Raw genomic sequence first — 15,575 nt, 5'->3', positions numbered from 1 at the left:
CTACATAGCCAGATTTCGGAAGGCCAGCCCGGGCTATCCGAGACCATGTCTGAAAAGAAAATTTGTTATTTAACTGATTCTCGATTGGAATTTCGCAGAAAGGGGCCTCACACAAAGAGCCACCCGCTAGGCATGAATCTTGACAGGATCCCGAACCCCTGTTTTACCGTCCTAAGACTTCTGGATGAACCTTATCCACATTAAACACCCTGAAACCTTATTTTCGTATCTTTTATAGAGCCTTGACTCAGGGTTAGCAGATGCCAGAACCTTGCCTTTTGATGGAGTGCGAACCCAGTCCAAAAGAAGAGGAGATCCCGTCCCTCTTTTGGGGTCTGGATCCTGTGTTTCTAGCCTTTGCAAAACTCTACATCAAGGACATCCTGGAGATGAAGGAGTCCCAACAAGTGCCAGGTATGTGGCCGGCCAGCTTAATGGATGCCCTGTGCTGTACATCCTGACCGCTCAGTGTCCCTGAAAGATTCAAGCCAGAGCCTTAGGGCATCTGAAGAGCCCAGTCTGAAAGTTATCTAGCCTCAAATTTGGAAAGAGTTCGTTTCTGTGATTTTTGGTGCAAATCAAAGACAATCTAAAAATTTTAAGTTAAATAGAAATTTGAGGGTGTAACGTTTGCTCTGAGCGCCTTCTCCCAACCTGTACATAACCAGACGTAATTCTAATACTTCCAAGATGGAAGTAGGGATGATCAGTGTTCAAAAAGCTTTCCTCAATAAAATACATAACTAAAACCACCTATGCGTAAGGTATCCCACACTTTAAGATGCTTTGATTCTTGAGAGCATGCTTTTGAATGGATTAGACAGGCGTAAGCCTTAATGTGGTACTTACCTTTCTGGTTATGTGACTCACTTTCTACAACGTCTCAGTGTCCTCTTAGTAAACGTGTGGGGGTTGGTTTTGGTTTGAGTTCATCACAATCAAAATAAGAGGAACTCCTGTAAGGAAGGGTATCATCTGGCTTGTCCGTGAGTTGCAACAATGTCCGCTTACAGTAGGTGGGCCCTTGAGAAACCCGAGAGGAAGCAATAAAGCTCTGTCTATATAAGTCTGTGCACACGTGTGTAGTTATATGTACATGTTCATGGGGGTCAGTACGTATGCACCTTTAGGTGTCTTCTTGGACTTTCCACTTTCTAAATTTTGTTTTTTACATTTTTAAATATCGTGTGTATGGATGTTTTACTGTGTACCATGTGTGTGCAGGTGCCCTCGGAGGGCAGAAGAGGGATTCCCTGGAACTGGAGTTACAGATGGTTGTGAGCCACCATATGGGTTCTGGGAATTGAACTCAGGACCTCTGGAAGAGTAGCCAGTGCTCTTAACTGCGGAGCCGTCTCTCCAGCCCTTCACTTTATAGGGCAGGCGAGGAGGGGCATGCAAGTTGAGACAAGGTTTCTTCCTGTAGCCCCGGTTGTCCTAACACTCACTTTAGACCAGGCTGGCCTTGACCACAGAGATCCACCTCTGCCTCCCTGAGTGCTGGGATTAACGGTACACCTCACTATGCCTCACTACACTGGGTTCACCTTTATTTTATAAGGCAAGGTATTTGCTAGTCATGGAGGCTGTCAGTTCAGGTAGGCTGGCCGGCAATGAACTTGAAAGATCTTTTCCCTTTTCTTTTTTTTTAATATTTATTTTATATATTTGAATACACTCTCGCTGTCTTCAGACACACCAGAAATGGGCATCGGATCCTATTAAGATGGTTGTGAGCCACCATGTGGCTGCTGGGAATTGAACTCAGGACCTCTGGAAGAGCAGTCAGTGCTCTTAACCACTGAGCCATCTCTCTGGACTGAAAGATCTTTTCTTGTCTGCTTGGTCCCCTACAGGGTTATGCATATATGCAGACAAGATGGGCTTGTCTGTGGGTGCCGGTGGGAGAATTCAGGCCACTCTGCTTGGGTGGTAGGTGTTTTACTAACTGAACCATCCCCCCAGCCACAATTTTAAAACGAAAGTATTGGTTACTAGAGGTACAATTATCATAACCTAAGTTTGACAAATACATAGATTAGAGTAATTAGGTGGCTGCAGGTAGCCCTCCGGGAGCTTAGTCCTGTGTTTTCTGAGAAGTTTGGATAAACCCCTTGCAGTTTTGTGAAGTTTTCAGTTCAAGAACCTTCTGAAAAATAAGCTGTGAGTCAAACAAGAAAGTCAGGGTCTCAGATATCCATAGTTGGGCTGGAGAGGTGGCTCAGTGGTTAAGAGCACTGAACTGACTGCTCTTCCAGAGGTCCTGAGTTCAAATCCCAGCAACCACATGGTGGCTCACAACCATCTGTGATGGGATCTGATGCCCTCTTCTGGTGTGTCTGAGGACAGCAACAGTGTACTTAAACATAAAACAAATAACATATCTTTTAAAAACAAACAGTGATCCTTTCCCTCTCTGGTGAGACGGAGATACTCACTTGTAAGAGGAAATCTCACAGATAGTTTTCTTTAGATTGTGCTGTTTAAATTCCAAGAGGGCAGGAAGCCCCACTACCTACTCTAGGTTTTTTTGGTTTGGCCTTGTGTCTTAGGTCACCGTAAAAAGCATCCTCGTGAGCCTCATGTGGATTCCACAGCTGTAATCCCAGCGTTCAGGAGGTGGAAGCAGAAGGTCAGGACTTCGGGGCCATCCATTCTCAGTTACATCCAAGGCCAGCCTGGTCTACGTGACACAATTGCTATAAAGCAAGCAAGGCAAGAGGGATGTGGGATGCTTGCCTCTAATCCTGGGGTTTGACAGGCTACAAAAGCTCGGATTACCTCTGTGGGCTCAAGACCAGAAAACAACAACAAAACAAAAACAAACAGGGTGCTTGTGACTCCATAAAATTTAGAACTATTTAAACATAAGAGAGTATCTGAAACAAAAAGTAGAGGTTACCAACTGCAGAAGACAAAACAGGACACAAACGGTGTTCTGAAATGAATTTGCTCACTCTCTGTCCTTGGCCCTGGGCACTAATCTCTCAGTCTTTGGAATTTCCTGAGTGAAGGTGTGTCCCAGTAGCTGGAGGTGGGGGCCACACCTTAGTTTATGTTAACCGAGCATGTTATCAGAGTGGACCTATCTATACCCAATTAATGGAGGGTTGGGAATGGAGACCCTATCAGCCTGACCTTGGAGGGTGAGGTCATATGGCCAGTGGATCGATCACGCCTGCACTATAAAACCCCTTAAAAGCCCCTATGTTGGGGTTGGGGATTTAGCTCAGTGGTAGAGCGCTTGTTTAGCAAATGCAAGGCCCTGGGTTGGTCCCCAGCTCCGAAAAAAAAAAAAAAAGAAAAAAAAAAAAAAAGCCCCTATGCTGAGGCTCGCATGAGCCTCCCTGGTTAGGTAAGTACGCCGTGTCAGAGGACGCTGTGTCCCAGAGCTCTCCACACCTTCCTCTGCACTCTATTTAGCTGGCACTGATTTGTGCCCTTCCTTAGACGTTGCAATCATTGGTATGGTACCTCCCTGAGTTCTGGCTAAGTGAAGGAGTCACAGAAACAGCACTGTAACAGGCTAGACAAGAGGATCCTGGCAAAGCCGGAGGCTAGTAGCTGAAAAGCTGGCCCGTCGTATTGGAGCGCATGCCCTAAACTGGTGAAAGTTTACCTAGCTGGGTAAACTGCTTGGTGTGCTTTGTAAAACACCATCTCCATAAGCCTGAACCTTGGGTTTCCCTGGTAGAAATGGGTATTTAGTCTGGGATTTAGTTGTGTTCATTGTCTTACATGTTAAAAACTTTGCTTTTATGTCGAAGGATACTTTCCCTGAAGGTAGGATTTCTCTGTGCAGCCCTAGCTGACCAGATACTCACCATGTAGACCAGCCTGGATTTGAATGGTTTTTGGTCTTGCTTCTTGAGATGGATCTCTGTCTCTCTCTGTCTCTCTCTCTGTCTCTCTCTCTGTCTCTGTCTCTCTCTCTCTCTCTCTCAAGGTTTATTTATTTATATGAGTACACCATAGCTGTCTCCAGACACATCAGAAGAGGGCATTGGATTTCATTACAGATGGTTGTGAGCCACCATGTGGTTGCTGGGAATTGAACTCAGGACCTCTGGAAGAGCAGTCAGTGCTCCTAACTGCTGAACCATCTCTCCAGCCCCAAAATGGATCTTTTTAAAAGTACTATTTTTAATTGTTCGATTTTATTTTTATGTATGTAAGAATTTTGCCTGCGTGTGTATCTGTGCGTCATAAGCGTGCAGTGCCCTCAGAGGCCAGAAGAGGGCGTTGGATCCCCTGGAACCGGAGCTGCCTTGGGTGCTAGGAATTGAATTCGGGTCTTCTAGAAGAGTAGCCAGTGCTCTTAACCCCTGAACCATCCCTCAAGGGCTGTTCTTCTAGAGGTCCTGAGTTCAATTCCCAGCAACCACATGGTGGCTCACAACCATCTGTAATGGGATCTTATGCCCTCTTCTGGTGTGTCTGAAGACAGCAGTAGTGTCCTTATATAGAATAAATAAATAACTTTTAAGAAAAAAAAAAAAAATAAAAAGTATATTTAAAGAGAACAAAAATATGGTCCTGGGGTTGTGGATGTTCATTGAGAGTGGCTGAAGATCTGAATCAAATTTGCCAATGACCTTGGCTTTTTAAGTCCTCACAGCATGGCTTCCTTTTCTTAGGATGTGAGCATAGGGGAGCATTCGTACCCAGGATGGCCTAGGCCATGTGGGCTCTATGGAAAAGGCTGGACCACAAGCGTTCTGTAAGCGTGTCTGTTTGATCACTTGAATTACTTTCTCTGTGGACAGAGCTGTGCGCCCTGGGGCTCCAGAAGAGAGCTCCCTGTGGTGGAAGGAAGTGGCTCTCTCCTGCAGTGCTGTAAGCCATCGTCTCGAGGCCCGGCTTCTTATCCTGTGGTTTATGTCTTAATGTGCTCTGAGAAGTTTCTTCTGTGTTTTTAAGCAGTGCATTTCTTCCTCAGCCAGTTTCCTCAGAGCCCCCCCCAACCCCCCAATTCAAACCATCTGCTGTTTGTTTGTTTCCGTAGTTCTCCATTGTTCTGTGATGCTTTCAAGATTTACTTCTGCTGAGTCCTTTGAGACTGGAAGGATTTTCTTGCAGCCTCAAGTGACTGCTCTTGAAAGTGGGTCATTGTTAACTCGCAAGGCAGACAGTCGTGAGGTCCATGTTTAATCTTTTTCAAGGAGGTATAGTATGTCCTCAAGGGAGAATGCATTGAGAGTTTTATTATTGCCAGATATGGTTTGTCGAATGAAGATCAGCGACTTGGGGACCCTGGCTTGTGCGTTAGTTCAGTCTTCTTTCTGCCTTTAGAGACAGACTTGTTTAGCCCCTCACCCCATCTTAAGGACCATAACACTTCGACTTTTGACTATAGGTCCATGCCATACCCAGTCAGCCTGTGTGTTTGTGAATGAAAGCAGCTGGCACTTGCGGGTGACTCTGTATCCTGGGCTCCCTCCTTCAGAGGGCCTTGTCACAGACTCATCCACCGAAGAGGGGCCACTCAGAGCTAAGTTTGCTGTACTTTTCTCCCCAAGCCACACCCACTCTCCTAGTATCCCTCTGAGAAGCACCCAGCAGCAGTGGCCAGTGTGAAAACTCAGGCATCGTCTCCTAATGGATTGAAAACCAGAAGTCTGACCAGCTGGGCTGGTAAAAGCCTGGCCAAATGCCTGATGCTATCATGGCTTCTCTGCTTACAATCCGAATAGGCAGAAGCCACTGGAACATACATGTACGGGGCAAGAGAGGTGGCTTAATATTTGAGTGCTGCCCTTTCAGAGAACCCAAATTCGGTTCCCAGTGCCCAGTTGGGGGACTGATAACCAACTGCCCCTAAGTCCAGCTCCACGGAATGTGACACCGTCTTCTGTGGGTTCCCTCATCCACATCCGTGCAAATCAGTAATAATGATAATTATTATTTTAAAAATAACGTATTGCCCTCAAAATAGAATAAGTGAAAAAGGAAAGAATATCTCTTCTTCATGTCTGAAGGTAAAGACTGCAGGTGTGGCAGGGGCTGAAGGCGGAGAGAATACTTGGGAGGCAGTGTTCGATCCAAGTACTTGGCGAGGCTCACTCAGGAGCTTGGTGGGACGTCCTTGGAATAAGAGTGGAATGAGGAGCTGGTGGCTTCTAGAAACCCCCAGGACGGTGCTTCCACATATAGAGACACCTTTGGTGCGCGTCAGTCGCAGCTCCCGTCTAGTCTCCCCAGCAGCAGACACTTGCCTCCCAGCATCTATGTAGCCTGGGCTTTACAAGCAGGGCTTTAAGAAGTGCTCTCGAGCTGCGGTCAGCTGGCCCAGTGGGCAGGGCTTGTGTCTTTTCCTCGCTGGCTCATACAAATGATGACCGGGTCTCTTAGGGAAGTTGTGGTTTTACAAAGTCAGGGAGCTGGAGAGAGGGCTCAAGAGCACTGACTCTTCAATTCCCGGTACCCACATGGCGGCTTACAGGATCCATACCTTAGTTCCGGGAGACCCAGCAGGCATGCGTGTGGTGCACATATATGCGTGCATACGGGCAAAACATTCATATGTGGAAAGAAAATAAATCAATCTTTAAAAAAAAAAGCCACAGCTTCCCTTGCAGTCACTTGGAATCAGTGGTGTGCTCACGTCAAGTGACAGCTGTGTTCAGCCCTGCGGCCTGTGTTCATAATGCACAATCCTATTTACTGTGGAAAGGGAGCGAACCAGCCTGCGTGGGAGACCCTGCTTCTCCCTGCTGTGCTAGTTCAGGCTTCTCAAGGGCCTACCTTTCTGCTTTCTGCTCCTTAAAAGGACCACTAAGCTTCTTGGAGCCTGCCACTTGCCAAGGACTGACTCTTAAGGCTGGAATTTGGACGCACAGCTCGCCGGTGACTTGGGCTCTCCTGCTCAAGAGACGTTTAATGCAAGCAAGTGTGGCTGTGTTCTATAAACTGCTGCCTCTTGGTTTTTTAGGCATGTATTTTTACAACGGACATCCAATAAGACGGGTGGATATCATGGGAGCTGTCATCAGTGTGAAAGAGAGAGAGACTTTCTACAGCTACGGAGGTAAGAGCAGTCACTTCTGAAACTCAGTTTTCCCCACGCAGCTGAAAGTTGAATTTTCACCTCATGCTTGTGAACAGCTGGGGCCTCACAAACAAAAAACAACAACAACAACAACAAAAAACAAAACAAAAAAACCCAAACAAAACAAAAACAAAACAAACAAACAAAAAAAAAAAAAACAAAAAAAAAAATATAAAAAAAAAAAAAAAAAAAAAAAAAAAAAACAAAACAAAAAAAAAAAAAAAAAAAAAATGAGCGCTCTGTTGAGAGGCTTGTGGAGTCCTGAAGCAAAGGAGGCCACAGGTAAGGATGAGGGATGAGTGCAGTGAGGCGCCGCTGCAGGGGACAGACCGTGGAAGAATTGAAATGCAACCGTGTAGGGTCACCGATGGTCAGGGAGACACCTGACACCTGCCACACAGCTGTGTGGAGCCAGGGACCCGACCGAGTGGTTATTTCAATCCCTTTGGAAAGAGTCCCAGTAAATATAAAAATAGACCTATTTAGATAACAATCGTTTTTAAAAGATTTATATCCAGAACAGTCAGGGGAGAGGAAAAAAAAAACCGTTTTGTTACTCGAGGTGTAAATATCCGTTATCAGACTTGCCCGTCCCTCATGTGGAAACTAAGTACAGAGCCTCCATATTTTAGACCCCAGACAATTGCTAGAGTGGTTTAGTATAGTGGGCCTTGCTTTTCCCGGTGTGTGGCTAGGTGCCCGCCTGTGAGTCCAGGTGCCTAAGGAGGCAAGAAAAGGGCGCCAGATCCCCTGGGGTTAGAGTGCTAAGCAGCTGTGAGCCACCCAGTGTGGGTGCTGGAACCAGACCTGGCTTCCCTGAAGAGCAGTAAAGGCTGTGACACTGCGAGTCTCTCCGACCCTAATGCAAGCATCTTCATCGGTCACATCACTACACGGGTCGAGCAGCTCCAAGACTATGGGGAAGAAACCAGGAAGGACGTTCAGGGGGGTACACCTGAATTGCAGACCTTTGCTCTGACTGACCCGATCACTTGTGTGGCGTTGCCTGCAGTGTGCTTTCTTGCTGTATGTGAGGAAAGGTAGGAGTTGACCTTTATGTCCAACATTGATTTGATTGACACTGCCAGGATTGCTGCATCTCCACCTCTACCTGTTTTCCCGATTGTCCCTTTTGAGATGAGAGCTCTCCCTCTGCATGTCTCTGTCTCTGTCTCTGTCTCTCCGTCTCTGTCTCTGTCTCTGTCTCTCTCTGTCTCTGTCTCTGTCTCTCTCTGTCTCTCTCTCTCTCTCTCTCTCTCTCTCTGTCTCTCTCTCTCTCTCTCTGTTGTTAAATCTTGCCATCCCTCTCCTGACTCTTTGCTTTATTTTACCAGCGATGTTGGTCCTCGTTTTCTCCGACAACTCAGCAAGCATGCGCAGTGCTCCTCCAGCATGCCCAGCTGTGGGCATGCGCATTGTGTGTGATACGATACACTGGTGTTCTCCGTGCCCCGTGATAACATCTTGTCTTTCAGTTACAAAGCACGTTTCACATTCATCGTTCCATATTATTCTCCCTGTTTTCTTTAGAAATAGTTATGGAAATACTATTAATAGAAAATGGACAAATATTCCCATTTTGCAGGTGAGGAAACTGACTCACTTAGCTCTCTCAAGGTTGTGTTGAGAGAGGTTGATGAGCCCATTTGACTGCTAACTGGCCCCAGCATGCTGTGCTGTCAGCATAGAGCTCAAAATAGCTTTCTCCAGGCTCCCAACCCCAGTCATCTGGAGTTAATGTTTTCAGATCAAATAAGAGACCGTTGGGGATTTCAGTTCTGGCCCTAGAATTGGATCTGATCTGCCTTGTGACATAAATGGCCTTCATGTAACTCACTTTCCCACTGTGGAAGCGTTTAAGATGTGTTTGGCTCTTCCCTAAGAAGACTTTCCCTCCAAGTGGGTGTCGTGAGAGCATGACACATCTGCAGGAAGGCAGCCGTGTGGAAGTAATTAGGAGCAGAAAGGCTGTCTGCACTTAGTTCTTGTGTGGCCAGCTGAAACAGAGAGCCACTTACCTCCCGCTGGATCTACAGGCCCAGAGTGGCTCTCCCTCCTGTGCCTGCTCCCTGACTCACTGCAGGTGTGGACTGTGTCTCCGCCCACGCTGACTCCTAGTGTCATGAGAGGGAAGGATGTGGTCTGGCTTTGTAATGGGTCTCCTCTCCTCAGTCCCTCAGCAGCAGGCCTCAGGAACTGCTTCATGCTCTGCAGAGAGGCCAGAGAAGTCAGGGCCTGGTGGCAACGCCCCTAGTTTACAGAGCCCTTGGCAGCAGCTTGAGCTCTCGAGTGGTTCTAAAGATGCTCAGGTTAGACCTGGATAGCCTCACGTGCCCTAGAACAAGTGTTTACTCATTTGCTGCTAGTCTTGCTTCCAATATAAACACTTCCAGCCAGATGCAATGGTTCCGGCCTGTAATCCCCAGTGCAGCGGAGGTGAAGGATTCCTGCATGGTTGAGGCCAGCCAGGGCTAGGTAGTGAGTCCCAGCCAGCTATGGAGTTAGTCTCTTCATTTTTGAAATCTACCTGACAGTTAATGTTCACATTGAATAAAGGCTTTTTCTTCCATACTTCAAAGGGTCTACTATTAGCATTTAGCGTGTTAAAATAATTTCTGTGGAAGTGTACTGTTTCATTTTTATACATGTAAGGTTTAGAAGGTACATGTGATTTGTGTTTTACAGAGTAACATGTGTACCTTTCAACAGTGAGGACCTAGGTCCTCGTCCTAACACATTAATCTCATGTACTACATTATTACAATTCAGTTAACCAACTGCAGACTCATGAACATTTACGGTTTTCCCATTTTCAATGTTATAAGCACGCACTTCAGTGAGCAACCTTATCCTAGCTATAGATATCTGTGCACTTGTTCTGGTTTTCTCCGTGGAACTTACTAGAAGGACTCGCCAAGTCCAAGGGTGCATGTGTGCGCTTGCTGTTTAGAAATGAGCTGCTGACTTCCCTTCCTCCAGTAGCCAATGAGGGTATCAGTATTTTGTTGTGTGGTTTTGTATTGTCTCCCCAATACAAAAAAACCAGGACCCAGGATGCTACTCGATAAGTGCTGTACAACTGAGCCCTGTCCTAGCCCTGGCTACCAGTGTTTAACCTGTCGATATAGCAGCTGAGAGATTATGTAATCTTGATTTTTTTCATGGCAGCTAGTGGGTTTAGCACATGCGTATTTCCTGCTGACCACTACACATTTCCCACGCATCGCATATCCCTTTTCCTTGGTACTGCTTCTCTTGGGCTTGGTCTTTCTCACTAGTTCACAGGAGCTCTTTGTATATTAAAGCAGTAACCATATATTGGAAAAGTTGCTGTTATTGGTTTAGGCCAGCAAATGTATCAAGCTTTTTTAATGAGTTACAATTTTCAGATTCTGCTTTAGCAAGTCTAAATCCAGAGCCGGAAGACCAATGTCTTCTTCTCACTTTATGTTAACAAACAAACTGATATTTACTATAGAGAATAATCCTCTTTCTGCCGAAATTTAATCTAACAATAAAACATTTTCCCTTATATTCTATATTACATGGGCCTTGGGCCTTTACAACAGTCTGCTGTTCCGTTTCATTTGTTTTGTTTTTGTTTCAGTTGTGAGGCCCACTACTCTGTGCTTAGCAAACTATGTTTGGAGGTTGTCAGAATTCAGACAGAGAGAAAACCCTGTCTTCTCTCAGCAGACATCTTCAAGTTCCTCTATAATCACAGATCCCAAGTCTCATGGAAACTGATTTTTTTTTCCTTTTGGTGCTATAAATAAAGCACGGCAGAGCAGTTCTATTTTTGTGGCCAGGGTATAATTATTTTCTGTTAGGAAAATAAAGCCAAGTCCTGTGATGAGCTTGATGCCCTCCCTTAGATCCCTACAGAGGTGAGGACTGGGCTGAGACCTTTTCACAGAGAACCCCTGGGCCAAACGATGTGGGCCGCTCTGCTTGGGAAATGAGCGAGCTAACGGAAGAAGAAATGACAGAAGTTGGATCCAGAGTGCCAGTGCCACAGACCACAGGCCACATGGCGCTTCCTTGTTTGAGAGAAAGAGAGAAGAAAGTTGTAGATGTGGGCACTCACTCGGGTCGTTTTGCATCTAACATTACCCACTGTTACCAGAGTAGATACGATTCGTGACTGCCATAGAGGTAGCCTGAGGGAAACCTTGGATGTATCCATTGGACTCGTGTGTGACATGCTCACAGGTAAGCCGTTCATGCTGGCGTGTGGCGAAAGGTTGCTTCTAAAGACAGGGAGCCTTCTTTAAGGGGGTTGCTCCTCTGGGCTGTTGAGGCTGTCATCTTTCGGTGTGGCTGAATGCAGTGATGACGTGTGAATTCCAAGTCTGGAATGAGACAGGAATTCCAGCCGTAGCCAAGTCTCTCACCTCCCTTGCTGCTTCTCTTTCAGTGGATGATGCCACAGGGGTTATAAAATGTGTGTGCTGGAAAAGGCCGAGAAATGCCGAGTCTTCATCAGGTAATTATGTCTGCCATAGCTTTGATCTCATGCATGGCAGCTCTCAAACAGCAGTCAGGGTTTGCACATTAAGCTGCTGCTGGGCTGCGTTGGTGGCCCTGGCACCTTGTCCTTGTACTAACGAAGGGCAATTGCTTCTCTTCTACCTCCTTGGTCCTCATCGTCTCCTAAACCCAGGGCTTGAGAAAGGCTTTCTGGAAGTTTCTGTAGTATAGTTTTTACCTCTCCTATTGTTCTGCAAGCCAAGATGTTGTAGCCTTATGGCCTATCAGGTCAGAATTCTTGAGCAAAGATTTTGAAGATTGCTCCTCCCATTAATGTCTCTGTTACCATAATCCAGATGTTCTGAAAACTCTAATTATTCAAATATATAACAAGGATTTAAAGCTTGTTAAGGTAGGATTCCCTTGGAAGTTAGCCGCCAAGCAATATAAATTTTAAAATTATATTTTGAACACATTGACTAACTGAAGCATTTGGAATTATGTGAATATATGTCTGATGCTTGGTGTGCATGTGTGTGTTTGTGTGTATGTGTGTGTGTTTGTGCTACTAGGAGTAACATCTAGGGCCTTAAACATACTAGGCAAGTATTCCATCAGGAATTAACAGTCCCAGCCCTCTTGGGTATTTTTTTAAGTTTATTTACTTTATTTTATATGTATGGGTGTTGTACTTGGATGTATACCTGTGTAGCATATGCGTGCAAGGCCTACAGAAGCCAGAAGAGGGTGTTGGATCCCCTAGAACTGGAGTTACAAAGGGTTGTAAGCTACCATGTTGGTGCTTGGAACCCAACCTGGGTCATTGTCAAGGGCAGAAAGTGCTCTGAACCACTGAACCTTGCCTCCAGTCCTTTAAGTAACCTTTAAAGTTTCCATGTTCGGTTCCCAGCACTCACATAGGCTCTCGGCTCTCCATGACTCAGCTCCAGGGAATCCAAACCCCTCTTCTGGTTTCCTCAGACGCCGGGCGTGCATGTACATACAGATGCGTTCAGGCAAAACAGTACATCTAACAGTTAATTTTTTAAAAAATTAAACCAAGTTCATAATTACTGACAGGGCGTTATGCAGTGCCAGCGTTCCTTTTAGGCTCTTAGAAGTCACAGACACCAGCACTGTCTTTGGTTCTGTTGTGTACCAGAAGGATGAGGCGTCCATGCAGGGCTATCAAGTTTCTCACTCCAGTGTCTCACCCCCGGTATCTGCCGGTTCATGCTGGATGTCGCAGGGACGCTGTGTGCTCATGAGCTTTCCTCCTTGTTTTTCACCATATTTTGTGTCAGAATCACGACTTCCCTTTGGCTGCACTAGCCAGTGGGTGCTCATTTGTTTAGTTTCTGATACTTAGGGTTACCTGTGTAATCTTAGCCTGCCTGTTCCTAATGTGGCAGCATCTAAGTGGGAGGCTCTGCTTTGCTTAGAAGGCAGGAAATAAAGCTGTGAGACAGTCAGACCCCGGCTCTGTGGTCTGGGGGACGTATCCTAGTCTGTGCTTAGGTTAACTACGTTTCCAATCACTGTGACAGAATACCTGATAAAGGAACTTTTCCGGGGGCTAAGGGGGGTAGATCACACTGGCTGGCCTGAACTCACTATGCCAGCCTTAAACTCAGAGATCCACCTGCCTCTGCCTTCCGATTGCTAGGGTTAAACGCACATGCCACCATGCCTGGCTGTCGGAAGGAACATGGTGTTTCTGCTCATAGTTTGGCAGGGAAGGCATGGAGGCAGGCAAGTGATGTATGTGGTCACACTACATGCACAGGAAGCAGAGGAAGATGAATGCCACTGTCCACCGCTTTCTCCTTCTGTCTATCTGCAGTCGGGGATCGCAGCCTATGGAGTAAACAGCTCAGATTCAGGGTGGGTGGATTTCATCTCATTAATTCTCTCTGGAGACATCCTCACAGACGTACCCAGAGTGTGTTTCCATGGTGATTCTAGATCCAGTCTAGTTGACAGTGAAGACCGATCATCGCAGAACCGTTCCCCAGAATACTCTAGTAGTTTATGGCAGTTTGCCTGTCAGGCCTGGAGGTTGGGAAAGCCAAAGTACCCGCAGGCTCTGATGCTTGGTGAAGGCTCCCTCCAGAGTGTTCCTCTCATGGCCAAAGAGCAGACAGAGAGAAGCCCTGCGCACTCTCATGGTAGCCTTGACTCATCCACACTGTCCTGCTCTGAATACCTCCTGTTCAGTCCCACCCCCTAACACTGTTGCGTTTTGGCTAAGGTCTGGATCAAAGTCTCCCGGAGGTCTGTGTAAAGACTTGGTCTCCAGGGTTGGCAGGAGTGGACGATCTTGTGGACCTGTAAGAGATGGGAACTAATGTGAGGTCCTGTGTCATTGAGGACATGCCATCAAAGAGAATTATGGTACCCTGCCTTAGTCTCTTTTTACTGCCTGGCGTGGACACCTGCTCCTGCCATGACATGCCTCTCTCTGCAAACCAGAGAGACTGCCTGACCTTGGACTTGTGCGCCCAGACCTATGAGCCAAATGCAGCTCTCGGTTTCATAAGGAGTCTGTTATTCACTCCCAGGACGGAGCACTGGCGAGCACAGTTTGGACTCAGTTTCCAGCACATGGGACGTGAAGCGTACAGAAGCATGCAAACCACGGCAGCGTCAGGCGTCATTTGCAGATTTATAGCTTTACTCACAACCTTAATCTGAAGGTGGAGTTTGTCTAGCCACACCTGAGTTAGGTGGAGGGTGAGCAAACTTCTATAAAGAGACAGACGTGTGTATTTTCTGTTTATGGATGTGATCTGCCTTAGCTACTTGACACTGCCATTTTAGGACAGAGTGGGCCATGGATTGATGCATGGGACAGTCAGGCATGGCTCTGTCCCAATGAAACTCCAGACAGGTTACAGATTGCTTTGTTCTGTGGTTTAGATAATGGTTTTATTTTCTAAATTAACTCCATTGTGTCTTGGACAGGGTCTCACTATGTGGCCCAAGCTCAGTGATCCCCTTTGCTTCTGCCTCCCCGATGCTGGGATCAGAAGTGTGGGCCACCGCGTCCAGGCTAATTCACTGCTTCTAAAGAAGTGGCATAGAACACTGTGGCACTCCTACACTTAGTGACAGCAATGCTTAGATCAGCACAATGGGTGTTAGTACTGAACACGCCAAGAGAAGAAAGATGTCTTAAATGTCCGAAAACAGGCGAACCGGTGAGCAGTCTTCATTTAAAGCTGCTTTGCAAATATAAAGAAAATGGCTACTTTCCAGAAGAAGCCTTAGGAAGGGCCCTTGTCATGTTACATGTGACATGGTGTTTTAATTGCTCCTACCTCGTTCATTCTTTCCTTTTAATTTAATTTAATTTAATTGCCCAAAGCTTAAAGGCTTTCATTAGAAGGGGACCAAAAAAGATCATTTTTAAAAAACAGAATTCAGTGTGAGTCCAAATCATGTTCCAACCAATTAAGTAAAAACCATAATGTAAAACCCCACGGACCTAACACTGACTATACCATTCACACTTAGCTTATGAGCAAAGTCAAGAGAGGTCGGCCCTCACCACCACAATGTTAAAGGGGATTTATCTCAGGACGGAATAGACTTCTAAAATGAAGCTCTGTCAGGCTCCAGCCGCCTCATTACACTCACTAAGTACACGCCAGAGCCTTCTTTCACCAATTTGGCTTACTCTTTAAATGAAAGCGAGGCCTCTCTTCTCAGATCAGCTGTCAACCTGATACCGTCAGTGGTGCATAGCGGTAGTGGGGTTGTAAACACCCCAACGTCCTGAGTGAGTACATGAGGGCTGGGGGTACGAAGGGAAGGAGCGAAGGTCTGGAGGTAGAAGGTGGGAGAACAGCCTTTAAAACTGATAAGCAGCGAGCTGAGCAGCCATTGCCCTGCATCTAGGTTCCCAGGTATCGGCCACCGCATGCTCGGCTCTTCGTGCTTCCTCTGTTGCTATGGACAGCAGATGTGCATTAGTGCTGCTACACGTTACAAAACCATGGCTGTCAGAGTTGTAGGTGGTCAGAAAGCAGAAAATTTGAGCAAAAGACGAAATCAA

The 15,575-nt window shown here is 46.4% G+C and overlaps 1 protein-coding gene across 2 annotated transcripts in view; it reads left to right on the top strand.

Moving 5' to 3' along the window:
• Nucleotides 1-220: 220 nt before the first annotated feature.
• Stn1 (STN1 subunit of CST complex) overlaps nucleotides 221-15,575 on the top strand; it is a 32,823-nt gene continuing 17,468 nt past the window's right edge. The window contains exons 1-3 of one of the 2 annotated variants that reach the window (XM_032892162.1): nucleotides 221-414; nucleotides 6,932-7,027; nucleotides 11,466-11,534. In XM_032892162.1, coding sequence (XP_032748053.1) covers nucleotides 261-414; nucleotides 6,932-7,027; nucleotides 11,466-11,534 — 319 coding nt within the window. In that variant the 5' untranslated portion in view covers nucleotides 221-260. Of the gene's footprint in view, nucleotides 415-6,931; nucleotides 7,028-11,354; nucleotides 11,535-15,575 lie in introns of those variants that run through there. The other variant, XM_032892161.1, reaches the window with a different exon arrangement.

This window comes from Rattus rattus, chromosome 2 (assembly GCF_011064425.1).
Source record: "Rattus rattus isolate New Zealand chromosome 2, Rrattus_CSIRO_v1, whole genome shotgun sequence".
Taxonomy (NCBI): Eukaryota; Metazoa; Chordata; class Mammalia; order Rodentia; family Muridae; genus Rattus; species Rattus rattus.
The sequence above is the reverse complement of the archived record's forward strand: the minus strand, read 5'-3'. Positions and strand labels throughout refer to the sequence as shown.